The sequence below is a fragment of the Bidens hawaiensis genome, unplaced genomic scaffold (genome assembly GCF_021521415.1).
Source record: "Bidens hawaiensis isolate Kalapana, Puna unplaced genomic scaffold, B.hawaiensis_p1.1 tig00005482_1, whole genome shotgun sequence".
In the NCBI taxonomy this organism is placed as follows: Eukaryota; Viridiplantae; Streptophyta; class Magnoliopsida; order Asterales; family Asteraceae; genus Bidens; species Bidens hawaiensis.
In genome coordinates, this window is record NW_027491351.1 from 71,877 (window position 1) to 96,776 (window position 24,900).

The 24,900-nt window shown below is 34.0% G+C and overlaps 2 protein-coding genes and 1 non-coding gene across 3 annotated transcripts; 2 read left to right on the forward strand and 1 right to left on the reverse strand.

Moving 5' to 3' along the window:
* Positions 1 to 7,859: 7,859 nt before the first annotated feature.
* On the reverse strand, positions 7,860 to 7,941 carry TRNAS-UGA (transfer RNA serine (anticodon UGA)). The gene has a single exon. It is a non-coding gene; the product is annotated as a tRNA-Ser (tRNA).
* Positions 7,942 to 8,100: 159 nt separating this feature from the next.
* On the forward strand, positions 8,101 to 11,433 carry LOC143629914 (putative diphthine methyl ester synthase). The gene is made up of 6 exons (XM_077099061.1): positions 8,101 to 8,235; positions 8,645 to 8,769; positions 9,379 to 9,608; positions 10,474 to 10,513; positions 10,618 to 10,709; positions 11,199 to 11,433. Exons 1-6 carry the CDS (start codon positions 8,101 to 8,103, stop codon positions 11,378 to 11,380), a joined length of 804 nt encoding a protein of 267 aa, XP_076955176.1. The 3' UTR covers positions 11,381 to 11,433.
* A 705-nt stretch (positions 11,434 to 12,138) lies between these two features.
* LOC143629907 (endoglucanase 2-like) lies at positions 12,139 to 16,756 on the forward strand. The gene is made up of 6 exons (XM_077099055.1): positions 12,139 to 12,331; positions 13,008 to 13,291; positions 13,948 to 14,385; positions 14,684 to 14,825; positions 15,517 to 15,683; positions 16,424 to 16,756. The coding sequence occupies exons 1-6, from the start codon at positions 12,139 to 12,141 to the stop codon at positions 16,754 to 16,756; spliced, it is 1,557 nt and encodes a 518-aa protein (XP_076955170.1).
* Positions 16,757 to 24,900: the final 8,144 nt, after the last annotated feature.

Here is a 24,900-nt window from a genome sequence, read left to right on the forward strand (position 1 = left end):
CTAATTAGACTCGACTTACGACACGACTATTTATTATTAATGTTTTAAGGGGGATTTTTAAACTAATAATACACTAAGATTAAACTAAGAAAGCAAATAAACAAGTAAACGAGAAACAAGCAATTAATCACGAGATCGAAACCAATCAGAGAAGGAATCTACCTAGGTAAGAATCCCATGTATCAACAATCATCAAGCAATGGACAAAAACATGATTATGGAAACTGATTTCTAAAACATATTCATCTAACAGAACCCTAAAGACCCTTGACTGAATCAAGTGAAATCCCAAAGAACAATTATTAGATTATTAAGCAATCAGTATTATTGATTTCCGCAAAGTTATCAAATAAGGTTAATTAATAGTATCTAAAGCAAGCAATCTTACGAAACACAAAACTCTAGATAACTTGATAAACTAACATGACATCATGAACAAGGATCAACGCACTAAGCAAGAATATTGTCACAATCTATCCTAGCATGCAATTGACCAAGACACACGAACAACTCCTCACCTTACAGCTATTGGAATTTAGAAAAGCATTCAAAACCCTAACCAACTATCAACAAGCTTCTATGATCTAATAGGCCTATTCAACCATAATAATCAAAACACCAAGTAAAGATTAAACATGAACCCTAAGATCTAAAGAACACAATCAATAGAAAACAAGATCCATGTGAAGCTATAATTTACAATCAATCAAGATAATAAACATTCATATGCATCATGAAAACAAAATCAAGTCTTTACTATTAAATAACGAAATCCATAATCAAACAATAGTCCAAAGCAAGAATCAAGTCTCAAACCTGTTCATCAAACCTAGGTAGACATGAAGTCTAGCCTAGAATCATTATTAAAAACAATCCTAAACAAATCTTAAAAACAAAGAGGAAAGACATCAAGAATAATGAACAAGGAACGAAAGTTAGAGCGATAAAACCCTTTGCGATTGATCCTCGAACACCCAGATGAAAGCTCTTTCAATCCTCCTCGGTTCCTAGCTTCAAATCACCTTCAAACCCTTGGTTTTTTACTCAAAATCGGCAGCCAAAAGTTGTAGAATCGGATTGGTTATAAAGATGTATATATAGAACGCATAATGGGCTTGGACTTGCAAAAACGAGTGACCAGAAAGGCCTAGGCGCCCGCGACGGCAAACTGCCTTTTGCCTAGGCGCGGCGTGGCGCCCCCTGGGGTGAATTTTCGTTTTTTGCAATTATTTCTTGGCTTATGGATAATTAAGTTAAACAATATCATTATAAATTCGAGTCTCTACACTAGGTCACCCCAGCAAAACACCGCAGCGTTTCGACGTACTTAAGTACCATGTATATACACAAGGTCATTCTCACTAGAACATACGTTGGTTCGGCCCATCGTGGCTGGAGGTCGTGACCAGGCGTGGTGCGATGTGCCCACCGCATACCACATATGTAAGGATCCAGACAAACGTATACTACAGCCTGAGGGCTAGGCTCATACTCTTATTTACAATGTTTTTAGAGACACGTAGCCTCATGTAAAGTTTTTACACATAACACGTTTGATTTGTTTGAAAACAAGTTTATAAAAAGTGGGGCGTATTCACCTTTCAAATGGGATCGGCTTCCAACACCGTCCGTGAGTCTTTCCTTGCTATCTCGCACCTATAGTACGAGTATAACTTTTATTAGTCGGATATACAATCCGGCTTAAGACCTTTAGTCTTATTTATCTCGATGAACCTTTAGTTCCAAAATCTCTTTTTACTTTAAAACCTTTAGTTTTAATAGTAATTTATAAACCTTTAGTTTATTTATAAAACCCTACGTTTCTTCTTTCTTAAGAAACGTATTCTTTTCTTTATTATTCAAGAATACTAATTATTCTTAAATAATATATTTTATAACAAAGATTAATCATATACATATATATACTCACATATATGTTTTCATTTTTCTTTTCTTTATTTTCTTTGTTATAGGTATCTTTGTTTATCGAGAATAACTTCGACTTGGGGTATTAAGCCTTTATAATATTTTATTATTATTTCAGTCGGGCATTATGCCTACCTTCTTTGGCTTATAATAACCCTAGTCACTTGGGCAGCACTTTGACGCCGCTTGATCTTTTCCACTCTCACTTGATCAATACTTCACTTCGGCACACAAATCGAGACTCTTCTCTACGTCGGCACGCTTTACAAGGTAACTTGTCGAGACGTCACTCCAATACCATCTTCTTGCTTAACATCATCGGGAGGTGGCACGAATTACGAGAAATCGGGTACGCAAAACGAGGTGGATCGAGGGCAAGTATTTCGAGGTAGTAAGAGAGATGTTAGTGAGAGAAAGTGAACTTGATTTGGTGTGATGGAGTGAAATCATGTGGTCGCTATTTATAGGCCTGATTTTGGATCCCATCGCGGTAATCGACGGGTCCCTTGGCAAGCCCTTCGCGTACCGCGACGTAGGCTTGTTGAGTGAGAGAGTAGACCTGCCATGTGGTGACACATGGTGGTAGACGATGCCACCGTGTGCCACGTGGCACACGTGTCACTTTGTGTCAGACACCCCATCGCGGTACGTGATGGGTGTCCTTTCTGATCCATCGCGTATCGCGATGGGTCAAGAAAATAGAATTTACAATTTAGTCCCTGTAGTTTGAATTTTGGCAAAACTGGTCCCTTATCTTTGGAAACTTGACATTTTTGGCCCGAAAATTACATGATGTTACAGGACGCAAAACGAACCACGCTAGACGAGCTGGACCAACCCCACCCCCAAAGGCCGCCGCGCCGCGCGGCCATCAAGTGGCAGCGGGTCGCGCGTGGCAGCCTCAGACCTGCATATTCGTTTTTTTTTATGCTTTCTTGTGTTTATAACCAACCCATTTTCAGGAAAAACTCTTTATGCTTGACCATTTCAACTTACCCTATATACACACACTCATATTCTTTATTTTACACTTGCTCTTACTCCAAATTCTCTCTCAATTATTAAGATTCAAAGGTTGTTCTTCATGTTTTTGGTAGTTTGACCTTCTAAAATCAAACTAACCATAGTCTTTCATTTTAACTAACTTGCTAACCCTTATTAATACTTGAAGCTTATGGCACAACATATATATAATATACACCTCTTGTTACCTTTGGTAGTTACTTATCCGACCCCGGTTGGTTAAGTTTCGGACCTTGTAAGGCAATGCTTTATGGAGAACTTCGTGTTCTTGATATACACACACACATACACACATATATATATATATATACTTATATAACTTGTTTATACATACTAACCATGCTTAACTTCTGCTCATTTTAGTTTATTTACAAGTTCCATGGTTATGAGTTGAGGGTCTATGCTTCGGTTTAACCGTAAATAGCTCAAAACTGTAAACCGAACTTTTGCTTACTAGTTTTGTTAAAATAGTTGTTTAAATATGTTTAATGTTAGATTTGAGTTTTTAAAATCATTTTTTACAAGGTCTTTGATATTGGGCATGTGGAAACCATCTATGAACTTATTGGGAGATGGAAACCGAACCAAAACCGAACTCTTGTTTAAAGACTTTATTGTTAATTTTTTGGTTGTAAAACTTAAGTTTCTTCAATTATAAATTTTTATACAAGTTCTTGGATATTTGGGCATGTGTAAACCATCAATGAACTATTTGTGAGATGGAAACCGAACTAAACTGAATTTTACTCGCTTAAGACACACAAGTGTGTTTTTAGCTACCAAGACTTGTATATTTCTTTAAAAATAGTTTAAAAACTGATTTTAATTATTTTCCTAAGTACATGTAAATGTTGGATCCAACTTGATCTCATAACAAAGTTTGGACCGATAAAACCGAACACTCACTTAACGTACGTTGTTAGTTCTAAAACAATAGATCTACATACTTGGTTAAGCCTTACTTGATTTTTATGAGTTATCTCATAACATTTAATATTTTGGAAAATTGACCTTGGGTTTGACCAATTATCAAGACCCGAACCAACAACCCGAAACACTCGTTAAAACCCGTTTTAGTATCTTTATCCGAAAGGGACTTGCATTCTTGCATTTTACCCACCTTATTACTTAACATAGGTTGAGTAAATATTAATGCTAGATACTTTAACCTGGTTTCGAGCAAACTTATATTTTTAAAGACTAGTATTACAATTGATTAATATTTACATTTTTAAACCTTAAACTTTAAATTGTTTGCATTTATTTTCATTTATTTTATATAAAGATTTCTTAGACAACCTTTCATATACAAGACTTCCTTTCACCTAGACCTTGCTCGTTCAACCCCATCCTTCCGGTTACTCGTCATTCTACCGATCAAGTTTATTACTTGAACGTGAGTACTTTCATACCCCGTTTTCTGTCTTTTGTTTTGGGGGTGACATTTCATACTTATTCAAACTAAATGTTTTATACTTTAGTCTTAAACCACAAACATTATTGTATACTTTACTTGAATAATTGCTCGATTTGGTGTTCTATGATTCTATGCCTATGTGTTTATCGCTTTTGGTTGGTTGATCTATAAATCCTAGACTACTTGGCATCCCCTTGTAGCAAGGTGTTGTTAACGTAATGCATTTAACGATAACTATAAAATCTTAAACTATCTGAAATCCCTTTATAGCTAGGTGTCGCTAACGTAAATCTATTAGCGATATCTCTTTTTCCAAGTTATTGCTTTTATTTATTGTTTCGTATACAAGTTTTGTGGCATTTTATCACCATATACTTATATGCTCAAACTTATGAATTGCTCACAAACCTTTGTGTTGACAAACTTTATTTTATGAAATGTTACAGGTTTGACTTTGGTTGATGCGAGAACTTGACGAAAAACGTTATCAAGACTATTAGGATATTAGTAAAACGAACAATATATTTGTTTACTTGTATTCAATTTGTTTGTATGAACAAGATGTGTTGTTTATTGATTTATAAATAAATGAGTTGATTAAATATTATCACTTTAATAGTGTCTTGTGTTTTGGGCAATCCGTTGCACACCGGCATGTTCCGCCGCCTTTGGTCGGGGTGTGACATTTTCACCCATCTCCGTTGGGTGTTAATTTTCATATTCTTCTTAACCTTACGCCCCACCCTCGTGGATGCTTTGTACACACATATGTAGATTAGTTTTAGTTCTTTTTCTCTGATAATGATTCCTTCATTTTATAAACCACATAACAAAGTAAAACAAACACTAACCCTAAGTATTGAAACCATAACACACTTAAATCATTCGTTGATTCTAAATTTTAACACCGTAAAAATACATCAAAGATGAAGAATAAAAACCGTAATATTTAAGTAATTTTAAAACCTCAAAATACATAAAGATGAAGAATAAAAAACATAATATTGAAGTAGAGATATAAAATCTTATAAGCACGACAACATGAATCAATGTTGATTACTTAACGTGTGTCAATGTATTTGTGCTGTTATTTGTTTCAAGCTAGACATTAGACTAGAACCTACGTCTAGCTTGAGGGGCATGTTAGCTAACTATAAACAAAGCAAAATGTATTAGTTATGATTTATTATAATTATCTCTATCATAATTATGTGATAATTTACTTAGGTTTCCTTTATAATTATAATTGTTGCATTACATTTTCATAGATGGTTAATAATATATCACATCACATGATTGTAAAAAGTTGAATTCAGAATTGGCATGTGATGGTCGGACGGTGCAATATTGGTCTCGGCAATATCGGAGTAGATGGCCACTTTTACCATTTAAACAATAACAAATTTTGACGTATCATATGTATGGATTTACCTAACTTTACACTTTTATAACAAGCTAGTCAAACATAGAGGCCCAAACCACTGTCATAAAATACAAAGATAAAAAAACATTATATATATACTATTTTTTTATCCCCCGTATTACCGGGGATTGTTTTATATTGTTTGTTCTAATATTTATTTATTTTATGAATTTATATTTTTTTTACTGTATGAAAGTTAATAATATACTTATGATTTGATGATAAATTGTTTCACAAATAAATGAGATGTTATAACCCGGTTTAAAAGCTATATGGTTTTGATGAGACCCAAGACCCGTTTATTTTTTTTACTATAAAATTGGTTTTTTAATTATAAATAATATTTATGAAAGTTAATAATATACTTATGGTTTGATGAGACCCAAGACCCATTTTTTTTTACAATCAAATTGGTTTTTTTAGTTTAAATAATATATATATATCTTTTTTTAAAATAAATAAGATATTAATTTTTATTATATTCTATTTTATAGGATTTTTACATCAATAATTTGGTTAGAATAATTTTTAATTTAATGAAATGTTATAACCCGTTTAAGAAATATATGGGTTTGGTAAGATCCATACCCATTAATTTGTGTCAAATGCATGAGAAGCCTCCATTTAAAAATCAAGCAAATCTAGTGACTCCAAAAAAAGGGGGAGCGACCACACCGCGACACGTAGGATTTTTATGTATTCGTTTATGTATATTATAGATTAAAAACCAATATTTACCCTACTCACAAAAACACTATTCTTCATTCCCTTAAATTTGGGCCACACAATTTTAAGTTTTATTTTAATATTGTTTTCTCTCTATAAATATCTTTTACATATTTTGTTTTTTACTTAATATTTTAAAATATAATGTTTTCTTAAATATATATATTTTTTTATTTTCATCAAGGGAACTTAAATTTTTATAAAGACAAATTTTATTAACTTTATCTTTTATTAATGTCCCCATCGTGACACTTGGGTTTATGCTTATTAACATTTCCGCTGCAACGCGCGGGAAAGGTTACTAGTTTATATAAATATGAAATATCTACCTTCATTGATGCTTAAATCGTGAAGTTTGATTCGAGTCCCTTAATTTTGTCTCGGACAAAAAAATCAATCTTTAGAAGAAGATATATAAAGCACGGAGGAATCAAACTCTTTAAAGTGATACTTGACCTCCGAGATAATACAATTGCGTTTAAATACACATTCACTATAGAGTATATATATGAAACTGCTACATGACAATGAAAACACATAATAATGATCTTAGAGCAAGTTTACTATGAGATCAGTGTATCAGAAGAAAACCGAGATATTTTATAACCGTACTGTATATATAAATGATGAATTACGCTAGCCAAAAATGAATAAACATTAGATGACAATCTCCAAGTTTCTTTTTTTGAATGACAACGAGGCTTTATAAGACGAGAAAAAAAACAAACTAGCAAGAAGCTAGAAAAACAACTTTCTCTAGTTATGTTATCATTGATCTCATTTATCCATTCATAAAAAGACCATGGATGCGTTTAGTTTAGCTAACAGTTTTGAGTTAAACCGAAGCTTGAGTTCTTAAAAACCATTCGGTTTCAGTTTTATCGGTTATTGGTTTGGGTTCGCTTTGGTTTTAGTTTCTTCGGTTTTGTCATTTGAGCTTCAAATTATTGGGAAAAGAAAAGGACGCAATAACAAATTTGGGCCAAAATGTTTTTTTAATTAATAACTACTTCATAATTCTACATTTTGGCTAAAAATATTTGGTTTACAAAATTTCTTAAATTCTTATAAATTACATAAAACTAAAAATAAAAAATGGAAATCTACAAATTCGATTTGATTTCTTTAATTTTTTATAACACGTAAAACAATACGAAAATGAAAGTTTGGTTTTTACGAAAATAAAAAACCAAACTGTAGGGGAGCAAGTAACACCTTTCATTACTTTGAGAAGGGCCTTAACAGCTAGAATTGATTCATGAAGGATTGAAGGTACGTTAGTAATTCTAGAAAATAATAATTTTGATATTTTGACGACTATGAAAACATATTAAAAAGAAAATACGTCGACAGCAGGGTTCGAACCTGCGCGGGCGAAGCCCAACAGATTTCAAGTCTGTCTCCTTAACCACTCGGACATATCGACATTTTTAATAAGCGAGCATTATATTATTATTAATACATAGTATTATGTAGTTATATTATAAGTAGGGTTAGGGTTTAAAGCTTCTTTGTTGCAGAAGCAGCTCATCCTGCTGCAACTGAATCCATTACAGCAGAGAAGAAAGCAAAGAGGTTGAAGAAGATGTTGTATATTATTGGACTTGGATTGGGAGACGAGAAGGATATTACCCTGAGAGGATTAGAAGCCGTGAAGAAAAGTGAGAAAGTGTACATCGAATCGTACACTTCTCTTCTCTCTTTCGGCATCTCCACCCTCGTAATTACTTCTACTTCTTACAACCCTTATTATTATTATTATTAGGAAATAGTTGAATGAGTTTTATTCACAGATTGGGTACTGCAACCGAATTTAAGTAAAACATAAATGCTGGTAACAAAAATATAAGTAATGCATAAACACTTGTATACTGTGCTAACGTAAGAGAGAGACGGTGACATAACTGTTATCAAAGTTAAACCAAGAGCTACTTGTTTTTAATGCGATTACATGACCGTCTTATTCTTAATTGTTGTAATCTGATGACTATTTGTTATACACTCATCATCCTCAAAGAACAACAACAAAATAAACCCACTCTTTGATTTTTTTTTTCTTATAATTTTTTGTGGTTAATTTGCATTCTAAGTAATCATTTGAAGCTTAAACTGATATACTTTTGTTATAGGAAAAATTGTATGGGAAGCCGCTTATTGTTGCAGACAGGGAATTTGTGGAGGAAAAGGTGGATGATATGTTGTCGGGGGCTCGTGAGTTTGATGTTTCTTTCCTTGTTGTTGGAGATCCTTTTGGGTAACCATACGTTCTTTGACTTGCGGCTTGCGAGCCTAAATGAGCCTATTATTTATGCAAATATAATAAATTTAATTTTTCATTATAATAAATACACAATTAAATAATAAATATTATACAATCAAATAATAAATATTATTATACATATACTTATGACAAAAATAATGAAATAATGTACATTATGTTATATATATTAAATTTAAATTATAAATATATGTATATATATATATATGTATAAATATAAATAGTTATATACGTATATAAATAACATAATTAAATATTTAATAAATTATAAACGACGACCTCGGGCTTAAAAGATTATCATCAAGCCAAACTCGAGCTTTAGACAGAGTTCGATATGAGCTGAGTTCAAGCTCTCTTAAATTAAACGAGCTGAGCTCGGGCTTAGGTGAGTTTGGGCTCGGCTCGACTCGTTTACACCCCTCGGGCAACAACATATTACAAGAAATAAAGTCAAAGATAGTTTCTACAATCTTAATTTTGTTCCATTATATAATTTTTTCCAGTGTTCACATTCTTACATTACATGTGAGTTCAAACTTTATATTACAGTTTTTTAATCACCAATAAAAATATTTGTGAAAACAGAGCCACAACACACAGTGATCTAGTGGTACGTGCAAAGAAATTGGATGTGGAAGTTAAGGTGATATATAACGCTTCGGTTATGAATGCGGTTGGAGTGTGTGGTTTACAACTTTACCGTTATGGAGAGACGGTTTCTTTACCATTCTTCACCGAAACATGGAGGCCCGACAGTTTTTATGAGAAAATTCAGAAAAATCGAGGGCTTGGACTACATACTTTGTGTTTATTAGGTAATAATTATATTGCTATTCTTATAATCTTGTTATTTAAGGTAAATAGGTAATTACACGTAGGCTTGTAAATAAATCAAACCCTCCATGAACTATTTGGCGAGAAGTTTGTTTATTCAATAAATGATAGTTATATGAACAAACATGTTCGTTAGTTTATATTTGTTTTAGTGCATATATTCACTTTAACTTTTTTAGGTCGTTAAGGTTTACTCTAGTTGTATGAATTTATAATATCACCCATTACAATTTACTCTAGATTTATTAATTTTAGACCCAACAGATAGTTACATTTACTTTTAGTTGGTGTTCGTTCGTTTGTGAACCATTCGTTTATGTTATTAACAAATGAAGACGATCACACTCATTTTCTAAACGAACGAACATGAACAAGAAAACCTTGTTCGTTTAATTGTTTGTGTTCGATCATTTATTCGGTGAAAGTTAAACGCAAACACGAAGATGCTCTGTTCGTGTTCTTTTTGTTCCTCCACAAGCCTAATTACACAGTGGTCTCTGTCTTGAGGCTGTATTGTGGTTTTCGTTCTTTGTTTTACCAACAGGTGTTTAAAATTATGTTAATATAATGTGAAACGACCATCGTACCCTTATACTTAAAAAAAAACAACCCTGGACTAAACCATATGGACTATTCGTGTAATTTCTGAAAAGGACCAAGCCTGCAGTATGGTCTTACCACAGGGACCATTCGTGTAGTTTATTCTTTAAATTGGTATGATCATATTTAACAAACAAACTAGTTATTTTGAAAAATTAAGACCAAAGACAAAAGCGTTTTTACGGGTCAACGCAACCTGACCAAAACTTATTTGACCCAAACCCTATTAACCAACTTGCATTGCAGATATACGTGTTAAAGAACCATCTTTGGAATCATTATGCAGGTAAGCATATAAAAACCAAACCTATAGCTCCGTTTCTTTCTAGTTTCTAGCAGAACGCTAATGTCGTTTGTAAGAAACTTTATGTTTTTCAAATAATATTTCAGAGGGAAAAAACAGTATGAGCCTCCAAGTTTTATGACAATTGGTGTTGCTATTGATCAGCTTTTAGAGGTCGAACAACTACGTGGAGAAGGCGGTAAGTTTTCGGCTCAGATCGCACCAAACCGAAGATTTGGTTTTGGTTATTCAGTTTTCGGATTTATGCATGGGCTCAGTTATGGGTCGGTTTTTGGTTTTACATTTTGGCTTAAAATGTTATGGTCTGAAGAAAAATAGCCCAATATAATGAATTTGAGCCTTACGCTTTTGGTATAATGTTTATGTTAACTACTTATTTATGAACTTGTGCCATAAATCCAATTTCAAACGTTCAAACTAGTTCGGTGTGGTCTGCCGGTCTGGTAATCAAGTTCGTTTTTGTTTTGTAACGAGGTATAACCGAAACGGAATAGTAATTTTCATTTTTCAGAAAAAGTAACTAACAGTTGGTTTTATTTGTATAAATATAACACATGGACATGGCTTCATAAAGATGTTTGAATATTACTTACGACAGTGTCAAATATCCTATAATAGTAAAAAATTAAAGAAATCTTGTGACGTACATTTTGTTTGTATCTGACAGCTTACGGTGAAGACACTCTTTGTGTCGGTTTTGCGCGGCTAGGAAGCGAGAATCAAATGGTGGTGGCGGGTTCAATGAAGCAGTTAAGGTCGGTTGACTTTGGTCCGCCTCTTCATTCCCTCACAATAGTTGGCAAAACTCATCCCGTGGAAGAAGAAATGCTTGATTTCTACAGAAGTTGAAACATAATATTGATATAATACTTAAAATTTTGTAGCTGAATGTACCGATTATCAAGAATTTACGTTATATGACTTTTATTATTAGTTTTGCTGTTTGGAATGTTGTTTGAACATATTTGACTTTTAATGGAATTATATGCAGCAAAATTCAAATGAATAGTATTTTGTTTTAATTTTGCAAGATGATTTGCATTGTTGTATGCAAATGCAGGACACATTTCCTTAATACGAAATGCATACTTCGTAAGTTGAGTAATTTCATATTTAATTACTTGAAATTGTAAATTGGTTTGCTTAATAAGATCCAATTAAGGCTAGAACTGTTATCCATGGCCATGGGCCATGACTAGAGGGATAACCGAGTTGAGCCGAGCCTGATAATACCTGTGCTTGACTCGTTAGAATTTCAGAAGCTTGAACTCTAGCTTGGTGTACACACCACCACACACGTGATTAGTAACGGCTAAAAATAGGTAATTTATGAAAAGGATAATGGCGGGGAAAGTGGAAACGGTAATTTAAATTTCAAACTTCCAAAATGAATATTATTTTCTCCATGCTTCAATCTGTCCATTCATCCCTTTCATTCGTCAAACATCAATCCAGAGTGACAAAAACATAGCTATTGAATCAAACGATATTAATTATTGTTACAAATCAATGCAGCATATTGGGTCAATTAAACACCTTCAACCGTTCAAATCGAATTTCAATCCTTTGATTTTATTCAACCCCGGGGATTAATATTAATATTGATGATGGGCCAGCAAAAGAAATCTCGAGGCTGTACTATTATTATTGGGGTTTTGATTGTGTTGGTTGCATTGGGAGTGGCCGCATTCGCGGTGGTGCATAATTACGGGAAGCAGTTGGGGATTCGTCCCGGTGCTAATTCTAAGAAATACGGTGATGCCCTCAAAATCGCTATGCAGTTCTTCGATATCCAAAAATGTAAGGTTGGCCGTTTAATCCTTCATGATTTACCTATTTCACACCGTATTCTTTTATGATTGTTGCAAATAAAAGGCCTGAGTAGAGGCTCTAATTGCGTGATCAATACATAATTATTGTAATGAGTTTTTGAGTCAGTTTTCTCTTGCAATAATAAAGTGTTTATCGATCCCGTGCCTTGAAAATTGCATATTCTCTTTCATGCATCTTAAGTTTTAAATATGTTAGTTTTAGTATGCTTTGCTTTGTTGCTTTTTTGGTTCTCTATGTATTGGAACGTATAAATAGTTAAGAGTTCATTAGAATCGAGCCCAAGGACCCAGTTTACATCTCTAGATATCTTTATACTTGTTGAATTGAATGCAATTCGGTTCAAGTATATGGATTATTGTTTTTGGCAAAATCAAGAAATTGCGGGTTTTTGGCTGAATTTTGGACCTACAAGTTAAGGACCGAGATTGTAACTGGTTTTCTTTTTTCATTCTTTTATGTTTCTTTTTTTAGTTGTTTTTCTGGTCTGAGTGTTCGATTTTCTACCGCTCTGAATGCGGGGAGTATTGGAACAGGTTTACTAGTATTGAGCCCACGTGAGCAGCTTACATCTCTATTGTAATCTCCTCTGCAATTCAGTTTTCATAACTTTACACTGTGTTATCTGGATACTATTATTTTGTAGCTGGTAAGTTGGTGAACAATAAGATATCATGGAGGGGTGATTCGGGTTTAGAAGACGGGAAAGATGCGAATTTGGATCTTTCGAAGGGAATGTATGACGCGGGAGATCATATGAAGTTTGGGTTTCCAATGGCATTTACTGCTACTGTGCTTTCTTGGGCTATTCTTGAGTATGGAGAGAATATGGAGTCGGTCGATCAGTTGCAGTCTGCTAAAGACTCGCTTAAATGGATCACTGATTATCTTGTTAATGCTCATCCTAAACATGATGTGCTTTACATCCAGGTTACTTCCTAAAAAACAAAAGTTCCAGTTATTTTGTTCAAAAATTTAGATTATTATTATTATTATTATTAAAATATTATTACTTTTGTAGTCAGATTTGACCCATACAAAATGTCACTTGTTTTTTTTATATCTAAGCCTGTTTTGACCCATTACCTAACATATCCTATACTCTAAGCAACAATAGGGCTGTAATCAAGCCGAGCCGAGCCGAGCTACGTTGGCTCGGGCTTGGCTTGTTTATCTTGATGAGTTGAAATGCTGAGCTTTAGCATGGCTCATAAAAATGCTCGAGTTGGCTCGTGGCTAGTGGCTCGTCACTCCTTTATTTTTTAATTTAGTTTATATTTTCTACACATGTTGATATATATTTTTAGAAAAAAATTTGTTTTTTCACATACACTTGATGCATAATCAATAAACTACAACATTTATAATATATGTATATTAAAATTTGGGTTATAATCTATATATATTAAAATTTGGGCTTTAGTTAAAACAAGCCAGCTTACCTTGGCTTAGGCTCGGTTCTTTTATCTTAACGAGCTTGAGCTTGTTCTTAGCTTGTAAAAGCTCGAGTCGGCTCGAGATAGCCCGTTTATCTTTGAACAACCCTAACACAACAACAATAAAACAAAATCATCAATTCTTTTCAGGTGGGTGATCCCATTGCAGATCATGAATGTTGGGACAGGCCCGAAGCCATGACTGAGAAACGCCCGCTCACAAAACTAACCACTTCAAAACCGGGGTCAGACATTGCTGCTGAAACCGCAGCAGCAATGGCTTCTGCATCACTAGTGTTCAAATCCACCGACTCAAAATATTCAAGTTTGCTACTACAACATGCAGAGGACTTGTTTAGTTTTGCCAATGAGCATAGAGGGACCTATAGCAAAAGCATCCCTGAAGTTCAAGATTATTACAACTCAACCGGTTATGGGGACGAGCTTTTGTGGGCTGCGAGTTGGTTATATCATGCAACGAAAGATAGCACGTATCTTGAGTTTGTGACTGGAGAAGATGGAAAAGATTATGCTAATTGGGGAAATCCTAGTTGGTTTAGTTGGGATGATAAGTTACCTGGAACTCATGTAAACATTTCTATCATTCATTCTTCATTAAAACTGTATAATTAAAAAGAATAGTTAACGGGCCTAAAAAGAATAGGGGTGCTCATGGGTCGGTTTTGGGTTCATACCGTACCAAAACTGAGGTTTCTGCCTTTTGGTTTTAGACGATTGTCTGCTTTTCATTTTTTGTATGGGTTCAGTTCGGTTATGTGTCAGTTTTTGGTTTACATTTCGGCCTGAAATGTTTGAGCTTTTTTAAGATTCGCTCAAAGTAATGATTAATGAATTTGGGCCCTAAAACTATTTGGATTGTGTGCAGGTTCTATTGTCCCGGGTAAGTTTTTTTGGTCCTGAAGATGCCTCAGATATGGAAAATATAGGTGAGTACCGAAAGACAGCCGAATCTATAATGTGCAGCCTCTTACCAAATTCTCCATCGGCTTCATCAAGCAGAACAAAAGGTAACTTTTACGGGTCATAAAAGGGTCAATGGGTCAAATGATTTGTAAGTCATTTGAAGTGTATTTGAAAAGATTAGATTCTTTTGTAATAACATAGCTTTTTTAATCATACTTGGGCATTATTTGTTTTATAAACTTAGCTTTTATAATCATACTTCAGCATTAACTGTTTTACAAACTTTAGAGTTACTTACGCGGATGGTCATGTGGTAGGCCGGCCCATATAGCAGATTAGTCCCAACTTTTCTAAAATTACTAGTTAAGTCTCTACCGCTCACTCACCCAGAACAAAAATGGTCTTTGGAGTGGATAGAGGTTAACTCTTATTAAGTTTTAAAGAAATGACCAAAATACCCTTGTATAGTGAAATAGAAGGGACCTACTTAATATCAAAATATATTCAAGCTTTTATTATTTTAATACATACGGTGGCCGTCCATTTTAATATCAATTTAAAATCTAATTTAACTGACTTTTTATTTATAAGGCTATTTTGGTCATTTGCTTTAAGTTTAACATGAAAATTAATCTATCCTTAATCCACTTCAAATTTATAAAAGTGAGGACTTTATATGAAATATAAGCAAACCATAGGGACCATCCGTGTAATTAACTCTCAAATTCATAAAGGAATGTATTTGTGAGCCAATCCAACCCATATATAAGAACAAAATTTTAATTAATAACGCAGGCGGCCTAATATGGGTTAGCAAGTGGCATGCTTTGCAACAACCGGTAGCTTCTACATTTTTAGCTGTTTTATTCAGTGATTACATGCTTTCATCTGACACACCAAAACTCGAATGTGATTCAGAATCGTTCTCACCATCTGATCTTCGTGAGTTCGCAATATCACAGGTATGGCTTGTTAAACTCGTTTATATGGGAATGGGTCAAACTGATGACGGGTCAAATGTTGAACATTCACTAATAATAAAAGAGGTGCTAATATGTATTCAAACTATATGGTCTTACTATTTACAATGTTTTAATTCTTTTTGAGTTAATTACACTAAACTTTATATTGCATTTATAAACATGAACTCATTTTAACCTGTCACGCCCTGCTTGCGGTGCGTACATATAATGTATATATGTGTGAACCCTTGGGTGGGCAAAATTAAATTGCACTAATTTTGACGTTATTTTACTAATCTCGTGAAAATAACATTAAAAGTGGCGGAAGGTTAATCAGGCATCATGTGGTGGCGTTGATAGCCGAAAGACAACGGTACATGCACCAATCAGCCAGTGTCCCAATGATTGTGTGTTATGTGTCTTATGTCCAAGGCTTGATGCAAAACTACTATCGAGCCGGGGGTCTCACCGGAAGCAGCCTCTCTATCCCTATGGGGTTGAGGTAAGGCTGTCTACATCTTACCCTCCTCAGACACTACCATAGTTTTGCTATTGATGGGATATACTGAGCACGATATAATGAGTATGATGATGGGATATACTGAGTACGATGATGATGATGATGATTTTAACCCGTCACCAAACCGATCTGACCTGCTTGTTCTACCACCTTTATCTTTACTTAAACACTATATTCTAGTAATTAATAATAATTATAATAATGATAAAAGGTGTGATAGGTTGATTATGTATTGGGAGACAATCCAATGAAGATGAGTTATCTGGTTGGATATGGTGATGACTACCCACAATATGCGCACCATAGGGGAGCCTCAATCCCTGCTGATGCGACCACCGGATGCAAAAATGGTTGGAAGTGGCTCAAATCCAGTGAACCGAACCCAAATGTGGCAACTGGGGCGCTTGTTGGTGGGCCATCCAAGAATGATAAGTATGTGGACTCGCGCAACAACTCTATACAAGGTGAACCGAGTACATATAATAGCGCGGTCCTTGTTGGCCTTCTATCGGGATTGGTTTCAGCTTCATCCGTGCCTAAATCCTTCAAGTGAATGATGTTTCTACTTATGGTTGTTAAGTGAAGCGGCAATATGGACAAGTTAGGTAACGGGTCAAAATAGGTAAATTTTACTAAGCCAAAAGATTCGGGTTGGGTTGGCCCAAAAAATTTCATTTTTGGGAAATTTAAAATGCTTTTATACAAATAAGGTTGTTTTGGAGGTCATATACAATACAAGAATACTTTGGTGACTTTCACCCTATTTTGATGTTAGTTACTTTTTTTATTTGACTCTTTAAAGACATAATATAACCCAAATCAACGTGTTCAATAGTTAATAGGTTGAGATAGCAAAGTCCAATTATAAGTTTATATTCAATTTGTATATGGCCCCAACTTTTCATAGTGGTTTTCATTGTAATAATATCAGAGGAAATGTGAGAATGGTCTTGAGATATGTTAAGGACAATATGGATTCTATACATGGCAAAATATAGCAACTTCACATACACATAGGTTCGAAAACACTATAATTTTGTTCTATTATTCCACAGATATTATAGAGTTTGAAGTATACAACCAATATAACTAATTGATTAAGGATATTTAAAAAATAATAAAATACAATATATATATATTTTTCTCATATACATCTTCCTATCATCATATCACTTGACATAAATGAATATACATAGTAACAAATTCAAAAACACACTTGTAATCTATCTAGAGTTTAGAAATCAAAACAAATATTTGTAATGTGTTGCCACTCTCGGTATATTGTATTGTTAATTAGATGACATATTATTCTTAGTTTTATGTCTCATTTTTGTCTTACGTGTATTGTATCGTAATATTATGTTATATAATATAACTCTACAATACACGTACGTATGACACATGAGACTATAAAATAAGACAACATATCCAAGCTTGTTAATATGCTCAAGTTTGGGGTTTGTACAGATGCGTTTAAGTCAACGCGCAAACTCCGACTTTGAAGAATAATCCAATTGTTGCTCCATTTCCCAGCTTGACTTGACTCCCGTCTGGTTCTCCGGCTCGTATAACTGATTGTTTGAAAATTTTGACAATTAGATATTGTTTTTAAAAAGTATTACAAATATTAATAGTTATGTTATAAAAGCCTCTCTTTCAAATTATAATGACATTTAAATTCCTTCTATTTTTTTGAACATATAAACTTAAAATTTAGAAAAAGATAAATCTATTTAAGCCCTCAAATTGTGTTTGGAAAAGTAGTTAAATGTAAAGATCCTGTTTGAAGTCGGTTGAAAAGCTACTGTTCCAGTCATACGTGTATGCGGTTATCTTACCTCAAGCTTGGACAAGAGTTCATGAGCGGTTTGAGCTGAGACAATTATCCGACGGGCATCGGGGGTAACAAAACCTTCATCAACTGCCTTGTCTATGAATGATAGCAGTGAGTTGTAGTACCCATCTACGTTCAACAATCCTATCTGTATTTTTTCAAATTTGTAAAAAAATTATTTTTTTCTTATAAAACGATATCATTCTGTATGACAAAACTTGTAAAAGCGACTTTTACCAGTTTTTTCTGTATGACAAATCACTCATTCGACTTTTTTCCTTTTTGTCATTAGAGACCACCTCCATGGTTTTGTTGAATTTATTGAGGGATTCAACAAGATTGGCGATGTTTACGGCTTCCCCCTCAGCCGGTTTTTTCCCCTTGGCGTCCCTTCCCAATGGCCGCCTCCTCGGCGGTGAAGACGTTTCCTCCTCCGCAATGTTTAGGTCGAATCCAAAGCGGCAATCCGACCCGATTGAAGTGCTATACGCTCCAGACGAACTAGTTTTAGTCCGTTTCGGCCGTACTTCCGAATCAACGTCCGGCGCCACCAGCTCAACCCACTTGGAACACCTTTTCAACCTCTCACACAACTTTAAATCGTCCCACGTCTTCACCGTCCCATACCTCCGTAAACACTCCTGCTTCCACTCTTCGACCGTGAAATTGTAAACCGCCAAATCATCACTGCCACTTGGTCTCATACGACCGCTGTTCCTGTTGAAAAGATTAGTAAACAAGCCGACAAATTTTCTGATGTCGGACCACCGACCCGAAATCATATCGGCGTTCCGCTCTGTACTCCCAACGAGCGTATAGAACGTCTCCCTAACCTTTGTCCAAAAAATCTTGCTCTTTTGGTAGTCGGCTTCAAAATGAATAAATAAATTAGATTTCCATTTAACTTTTTTATTTAACTTTTTTATTAAAAATCATTTTTAAAAACGTTAAAACAATTACCGCAACGCCGATCCTCATAAATGACTATCCAAGCCCGACACAAGGCTTCCTTCTCATCCGATGACCACGGAGTGGTTTTCCGTTTCGTCCTCGGAGTCGAAGCCAGTCCCGACCCGTCCGTTGCAACTTGTTTTTCCGGTGGACGCGTCTTCTTGGTCCCGTAGCTTCACCGTGTGATTCTTGTGTCTCCGGAACAACAAAGTTAGGAGACGGTTGTATGTTGGATGGTTGAAAGCCGGATGATTCCTGCGGCCCCGAATAAAACATCGGTTGGTGCGGTGACGACCATAAATCGTCGTCAATATAATCTGAATCTAGGTTTGGGTACCAATTTCCAGCCATTTTTTTAAAAAAAAGTTGGGAAGATGGGTTGATTTTGGGTTTTATTTTGAAGTTGTGGTGATTGATATGGGTGAAATGGGGTATTTTATAGATGAAAAAAAGGTTTTTTTTTAATTAAATAAGAGCCAACGGCTCTTTTAAACACCACCAACGGGTCTTTGCACACTCCCCTATGCCACTTTATGCCTTCCTCTGCCGCTAATCCCATCACGCCTGCTTGGATTTTCGTGCTCGCGCCCCGTTAGCGCCCTGGCTAGCGCCTGGTGGTGTGGTGGTCGCGCCTGGGGGCGCGAGCGGAGGGGCTCTAGCGCCCCCGTTGAAGCCCCACACCCCTCAGCCTAATAATCAATCACGTAATCATGTCTCTTAACACTTCACGTTACTAACGGTTTTATATATTGGTAATAATAACTTTATTTGTTTAAAAATCTAAACATTTTATTATTATGATTATTATTATTTTAATAAGTATTAACAAAGAGAAAATGTGAGCCAAGGTTTACTTACGTGTCAGCATTCCACTGGACTAATTGCACTAATTAATCTTGTCAAGTCGATCTATAATAAATACATATACTATGGATCCCATATATAATTTATGTAAACAATTTAAAAATATGCATAATTTTCGCACAACTTGTATGAGAATCGAGTTCACCACGTGGAAGTCGACCTATATGTTACACTTTCAGATGAAAGATAACCTGTAAATATTCCGTATAATAGTGGTTTCATGTTCTTATGTCTTAATTAATTTCATAAGCTAAACTTTACAAGGTTTTATTGATTACCAAAGTTATTGATGAGGTCTATCATGAGTTATATGTTTCCAAAGTAGAAAGCATATTAAGGGCATTCACAGCGCAATATATCTTTCCCAAGGTTCGGCTAATGTGGAACTGACAAACCAAGCAACAAACTTCACCATTGCAAATTTAAAGTTCGTGGATGAAGTCTGCTCATGTGAGATGAGCAATCGGATTTAAGGGCTCCAGTCTCCACATACCAAACACACACACACACATATATATTAATATATATATATATAGGATCAGGATCAGGATCATGAGAGAACCTTTTTGAAATTGAAAACTATGAGAACCATTTTGGACCACAAAAAATCTAAAAATAAAAAAAAATCATAAAATAAAAAAAACACAAAAATCAAAAAAGTATAAAAACCAAAATTCTTATTTTATCATCCCGGTTTCATAAAAAAAAAATCGGTTTAGCTAAATTATATACACATATGTATAATATATACATATATGTATATTTACATGTTTTTTTGTACACATGTGTATAATTTAAGATTAATGATACTGTACATATGTGTATATTACGTAACCAAAGATTATATAAAATTATACATATGTGTATAATACAACGTTTTTTTTTGTATTTTTTTTTATTTTTTTAATGAAACCGAAATGAAATTTAAGAATTTTGGTTTTTATACTTTTTTAAAAATTTTATTATTTTTTGTTTTATGATTTTTTTAAGGTGTTTTTAGTGGTTCAAAATAGTTCTCAAAGTTCTCAATTTGCAAAGGGTTCTCTTAGGATCCTTACCCTATATATATATATATATATATATATATATATATATATATATATATGGGAGGGATATTTTGAGAAGCATTTTGAGTTGTAAGAACTTTAAGAACTCAAATTTGGACCACACATTTAATTAAATGACATGAAATATGTGGGTGAGATTAAATGTAATTAAAAAATGAAGCAGGAGAGAGAGTAAGTATTTTTGATGATTACACAAGTTTAACTGTTAGTTACACATGTGTAATAAGTCGATTCGGTGTGTAAAAAAATACCGTAATTTTTTGTACATCACTTACACTTACGTATTACACATGTGTAAAAAAATTCAAAAAAAAATTGTTACGTTGAGTTTTTTCGAGTTCTTAAAAACTTAAAGCGGTTCTCAAAAGAAATCAATTATATATATATATATATATATATATATATATATATGAGATGTGACGGTCTGTAGAGTTTTAGCTTTATGGATACTCATAGGACAAACAAAGAAAAAGTCATTCTCCAAAACTTATCTCAATTTATGTGATTTCTTTCAATGATTTCTGAAAATTAATATAATAATTGTAGTAAGTAAAATATGCTAGTTATTAATGTTAATTATCAAGGTTGTTTAAGAAGTGTTCCCACAACTTAAAGGTTGAGGTTCATATCATACGTACGGGGCATATTTATTTTAAAAAGTCTTGAAATTTGCTGTAAAATAATAAAGATAACTAAAATTATAATACTAATAAATAATAACTAACAAGTTATAATAAAAATAAACAAAAGCTTTGGAAAGTATGGTATAAGCAAAAATATCCCCAACTAGGCAACTATATATATACAATCATATAATTTGTTTTGAATCTACATTAGTTAAAAATAAATAGTCTTCGTATTTTAAAGAGAGGGTAAAATGGTTAAGATGTAAAATAATAGGTGAATAGTTCAATCCCTACATTTAGCTTCTAAAACCAATCTTAAAAAAAATCTTAATTACAGTAAAATAAACCCATATAAATTTGGTTTGCATGTTTTTGAACTGCATGTAATTGAGTATAATAAATTGACGAACAGAAAAACAAATTATTTGGGACACCCATAATTTGTGACCACCCACATAAAATTGAGTATTAAAAGTAAAAAATAACGAAAAAACATAAAAAAAGAAATATAGATGATATGTAGTTCAGTTATCTTAGAACATATGTACATATATGTACATGTTATCATAATTTTGATAAAGTATATGCACGTACCAATTGGTTGCCAAGTTGGATCGCAGCTTGCCGGTAGACGGGGTTGTTGCCTGCGCTGCTCCCACAGAAGACACAGATCCGGTTAAACCTTGACGGTTTTGCGATGGCCAGTCCGCCTTGTTTTGGCTGCTTATTAGTTTCCATTGTTATGTTGAGAGAAAAGAGTAGGGTAGACGTTAGATAGATGTGATGTGAGATCGAATGGTGGTAGAGATGGAATGTGTTAATTTATATATTTGTGTGTTGTTAGTACGTACCGAACACCTGGCAACATCCCACCATCTAATTTTTCTTATTTTATAAAAAAAGATGGGATCGCTTTCAATGCTCAAGGTGTGAAAACATGATCTTGTTTTCTATGCCTTATTTCATGTGCTTTACTAATTAATAAATCACTTTATTTATTTATATTTAACAAATTCAACTATACACAACTACATGCTTAACTGAAATATCATATTGGGATTTGATTATGCAATGAGCTAGAAATGAGGATGATCGTGTTTCACGAAGTAGTTACACCTAATTGTTTTATATTTTGGTCATTGAAATATAATCTCATGAATAAAATATTCACTTCATTTGAGTTTTAGTAATTCACGCTGTTTATTAAACTTCGCTGTCTCTCCTCTTTCCTCTCTCTTATGTATAAATAAACGAAGATCAATTAACAATTATATAAAAACGGTCTTAACATTAGATTAGAAGGTTCAAAATGACTTACTATAAGCAAATAGCTACATAATTGACCAGTAAGTAAGGACCATTAATAGTGTATAATAATCACACATATGAATCAAACGACTTGATATACTACTACTGCTACTGCTATTACTAGGAGTAGTAATAATAATAATAATACAAATGGTCTTTATGTCGGTATATCTAGATCAATAGAGACTAGATTGGCACCCATTCTCATGTTCTCCTTTTCGAATCCTCTTTTGTGTCTTCTCTCAATTGGCCACCACTTTTTCAACCACCAAGCTAGCATAACTATCATAAGCGTGTTGATCTACCACCGAAAAAGCCCAACCACCATCGATCTGTTATACTAGCGACCATCGTCGTAGTGCTAATAGTCTTCACGCCACTGTTGCTTGACCTCCCACTATCGCGCAACACCACATGCAATAGAACTATCTTTAACGATTATAACAATGCTATATGTTCTAAATCATTTTAGAGACGAAAACACATGGAAGAAACTGATGTATAAATAGCAAGGTTAGTATCAATGCAAGGACCCCTTCCTATCATGCACATCAGAAAGGAGGGAGGGGTTGCAGCTTAATCGAGATGGTGACCAATTTGCCGATGGGCATGTGGATGATGCACTAGTTGAATTATTTAGTCTAGAGAATATCGGTGTAGGTAATTTTGAGACATTGTATAAGACCCCTTCAGGGCCGGGGGCCCACTTATAAGAGACATCTTCCTAAGTGTCGTGAAAGCAGACTGTGATAGCTCAGCTACCGCCGCACCATAATGTTGTCTACTTTGGCCAGGACATACCATTATCGCCTCAAAGATTTGCTTTTGGTTGCCAGGTGAAGACTTCCCAGAAGGTCACCCATCCTGATACCACTTTCACCTGAGCACGCTTAACTATGAAATTATTCTCTCATCCACAACCATTAAGCCCCCAAAACACGTTATGACGGAGAAAATATTTACCTTCTTATAAAGGATGCTTAGCTCTTCTTTCCAATCGATGTGGGATGTCACACAGCCAAATGGTTATCTTGGACAGAGATGGCTCATAAGATTGGTTTTGACTAAGCCATGTATTTTGGTGAAACCTTGAGAAATGAGACGTGCTTTCAGCCACTTAGTCGGACTATCTAAATAAAACTTATTGCGGATTCACATTTTGATCCCATATAATTAGAAGAATGTGGTAATGGGACAAGATCCCAAGTTTTATTTTGATGTAAAGCCATAGGATTAATTTTTAAACTTTAAGAGGGTGTAATACATGCTTTTATTAAATGAGCTTGACAAAATATTACAGGCCTTAAGAGTGTCAATAGTATAAATACTAAAGCTATGTTTAAAGAAAAACCCTCTACCATAATTACATCATCAAAAAACACACTCGGATCTACTTTCAGATTCAAGAAACGAAGTCACCATTGTGTAGATCTCATGCAAACAACAAGAAAACGTTAAAAGATCAAGCTCAAACAACGTCAAGATCATTCAGATCAAACTCAAGTTCATAAAAGGTACGTTCATGACATAAAGATGTACTTTTTATGTTTGGAATAATATATATGGAAAGCTCCGTAAGAATAATGTTAGTTCCCGGAAGGATGATGTGCGAAAGACCAAACAACTTATCATTAACATAAGTTGTTTTCCACTTTAAAGATTAAAGGAATAAAGATATGATTCTAAGAACTGTTTATATAGAACAACATATTCACAAACAACTGAAGACTTGCAAGAAATGCTAATATTGAAGAACTACTAAATAAGCAAAGTACTTAAGAAGAACTACTGATGAAGCCTTATCAGTTGTTATCAAGAAATCAATAGTTTAGTTTTGTAACATGTATTTTGTCACTTGTTTTTAGTTTTTCGTTTTGTCAGTTTTTTGCTGAAAATCTATTACTTGTCATTATCATCTCTTAGTTCATCACTTTTACCTTGCATATAATGAACAAGATAGTCTCTTGTTCATTTACGCTTTTCAAACACTGAATTCTCCGTAAAAGTACATCTTAGAACAAAAAAAGATGAATTTGGTGAGGAAAAG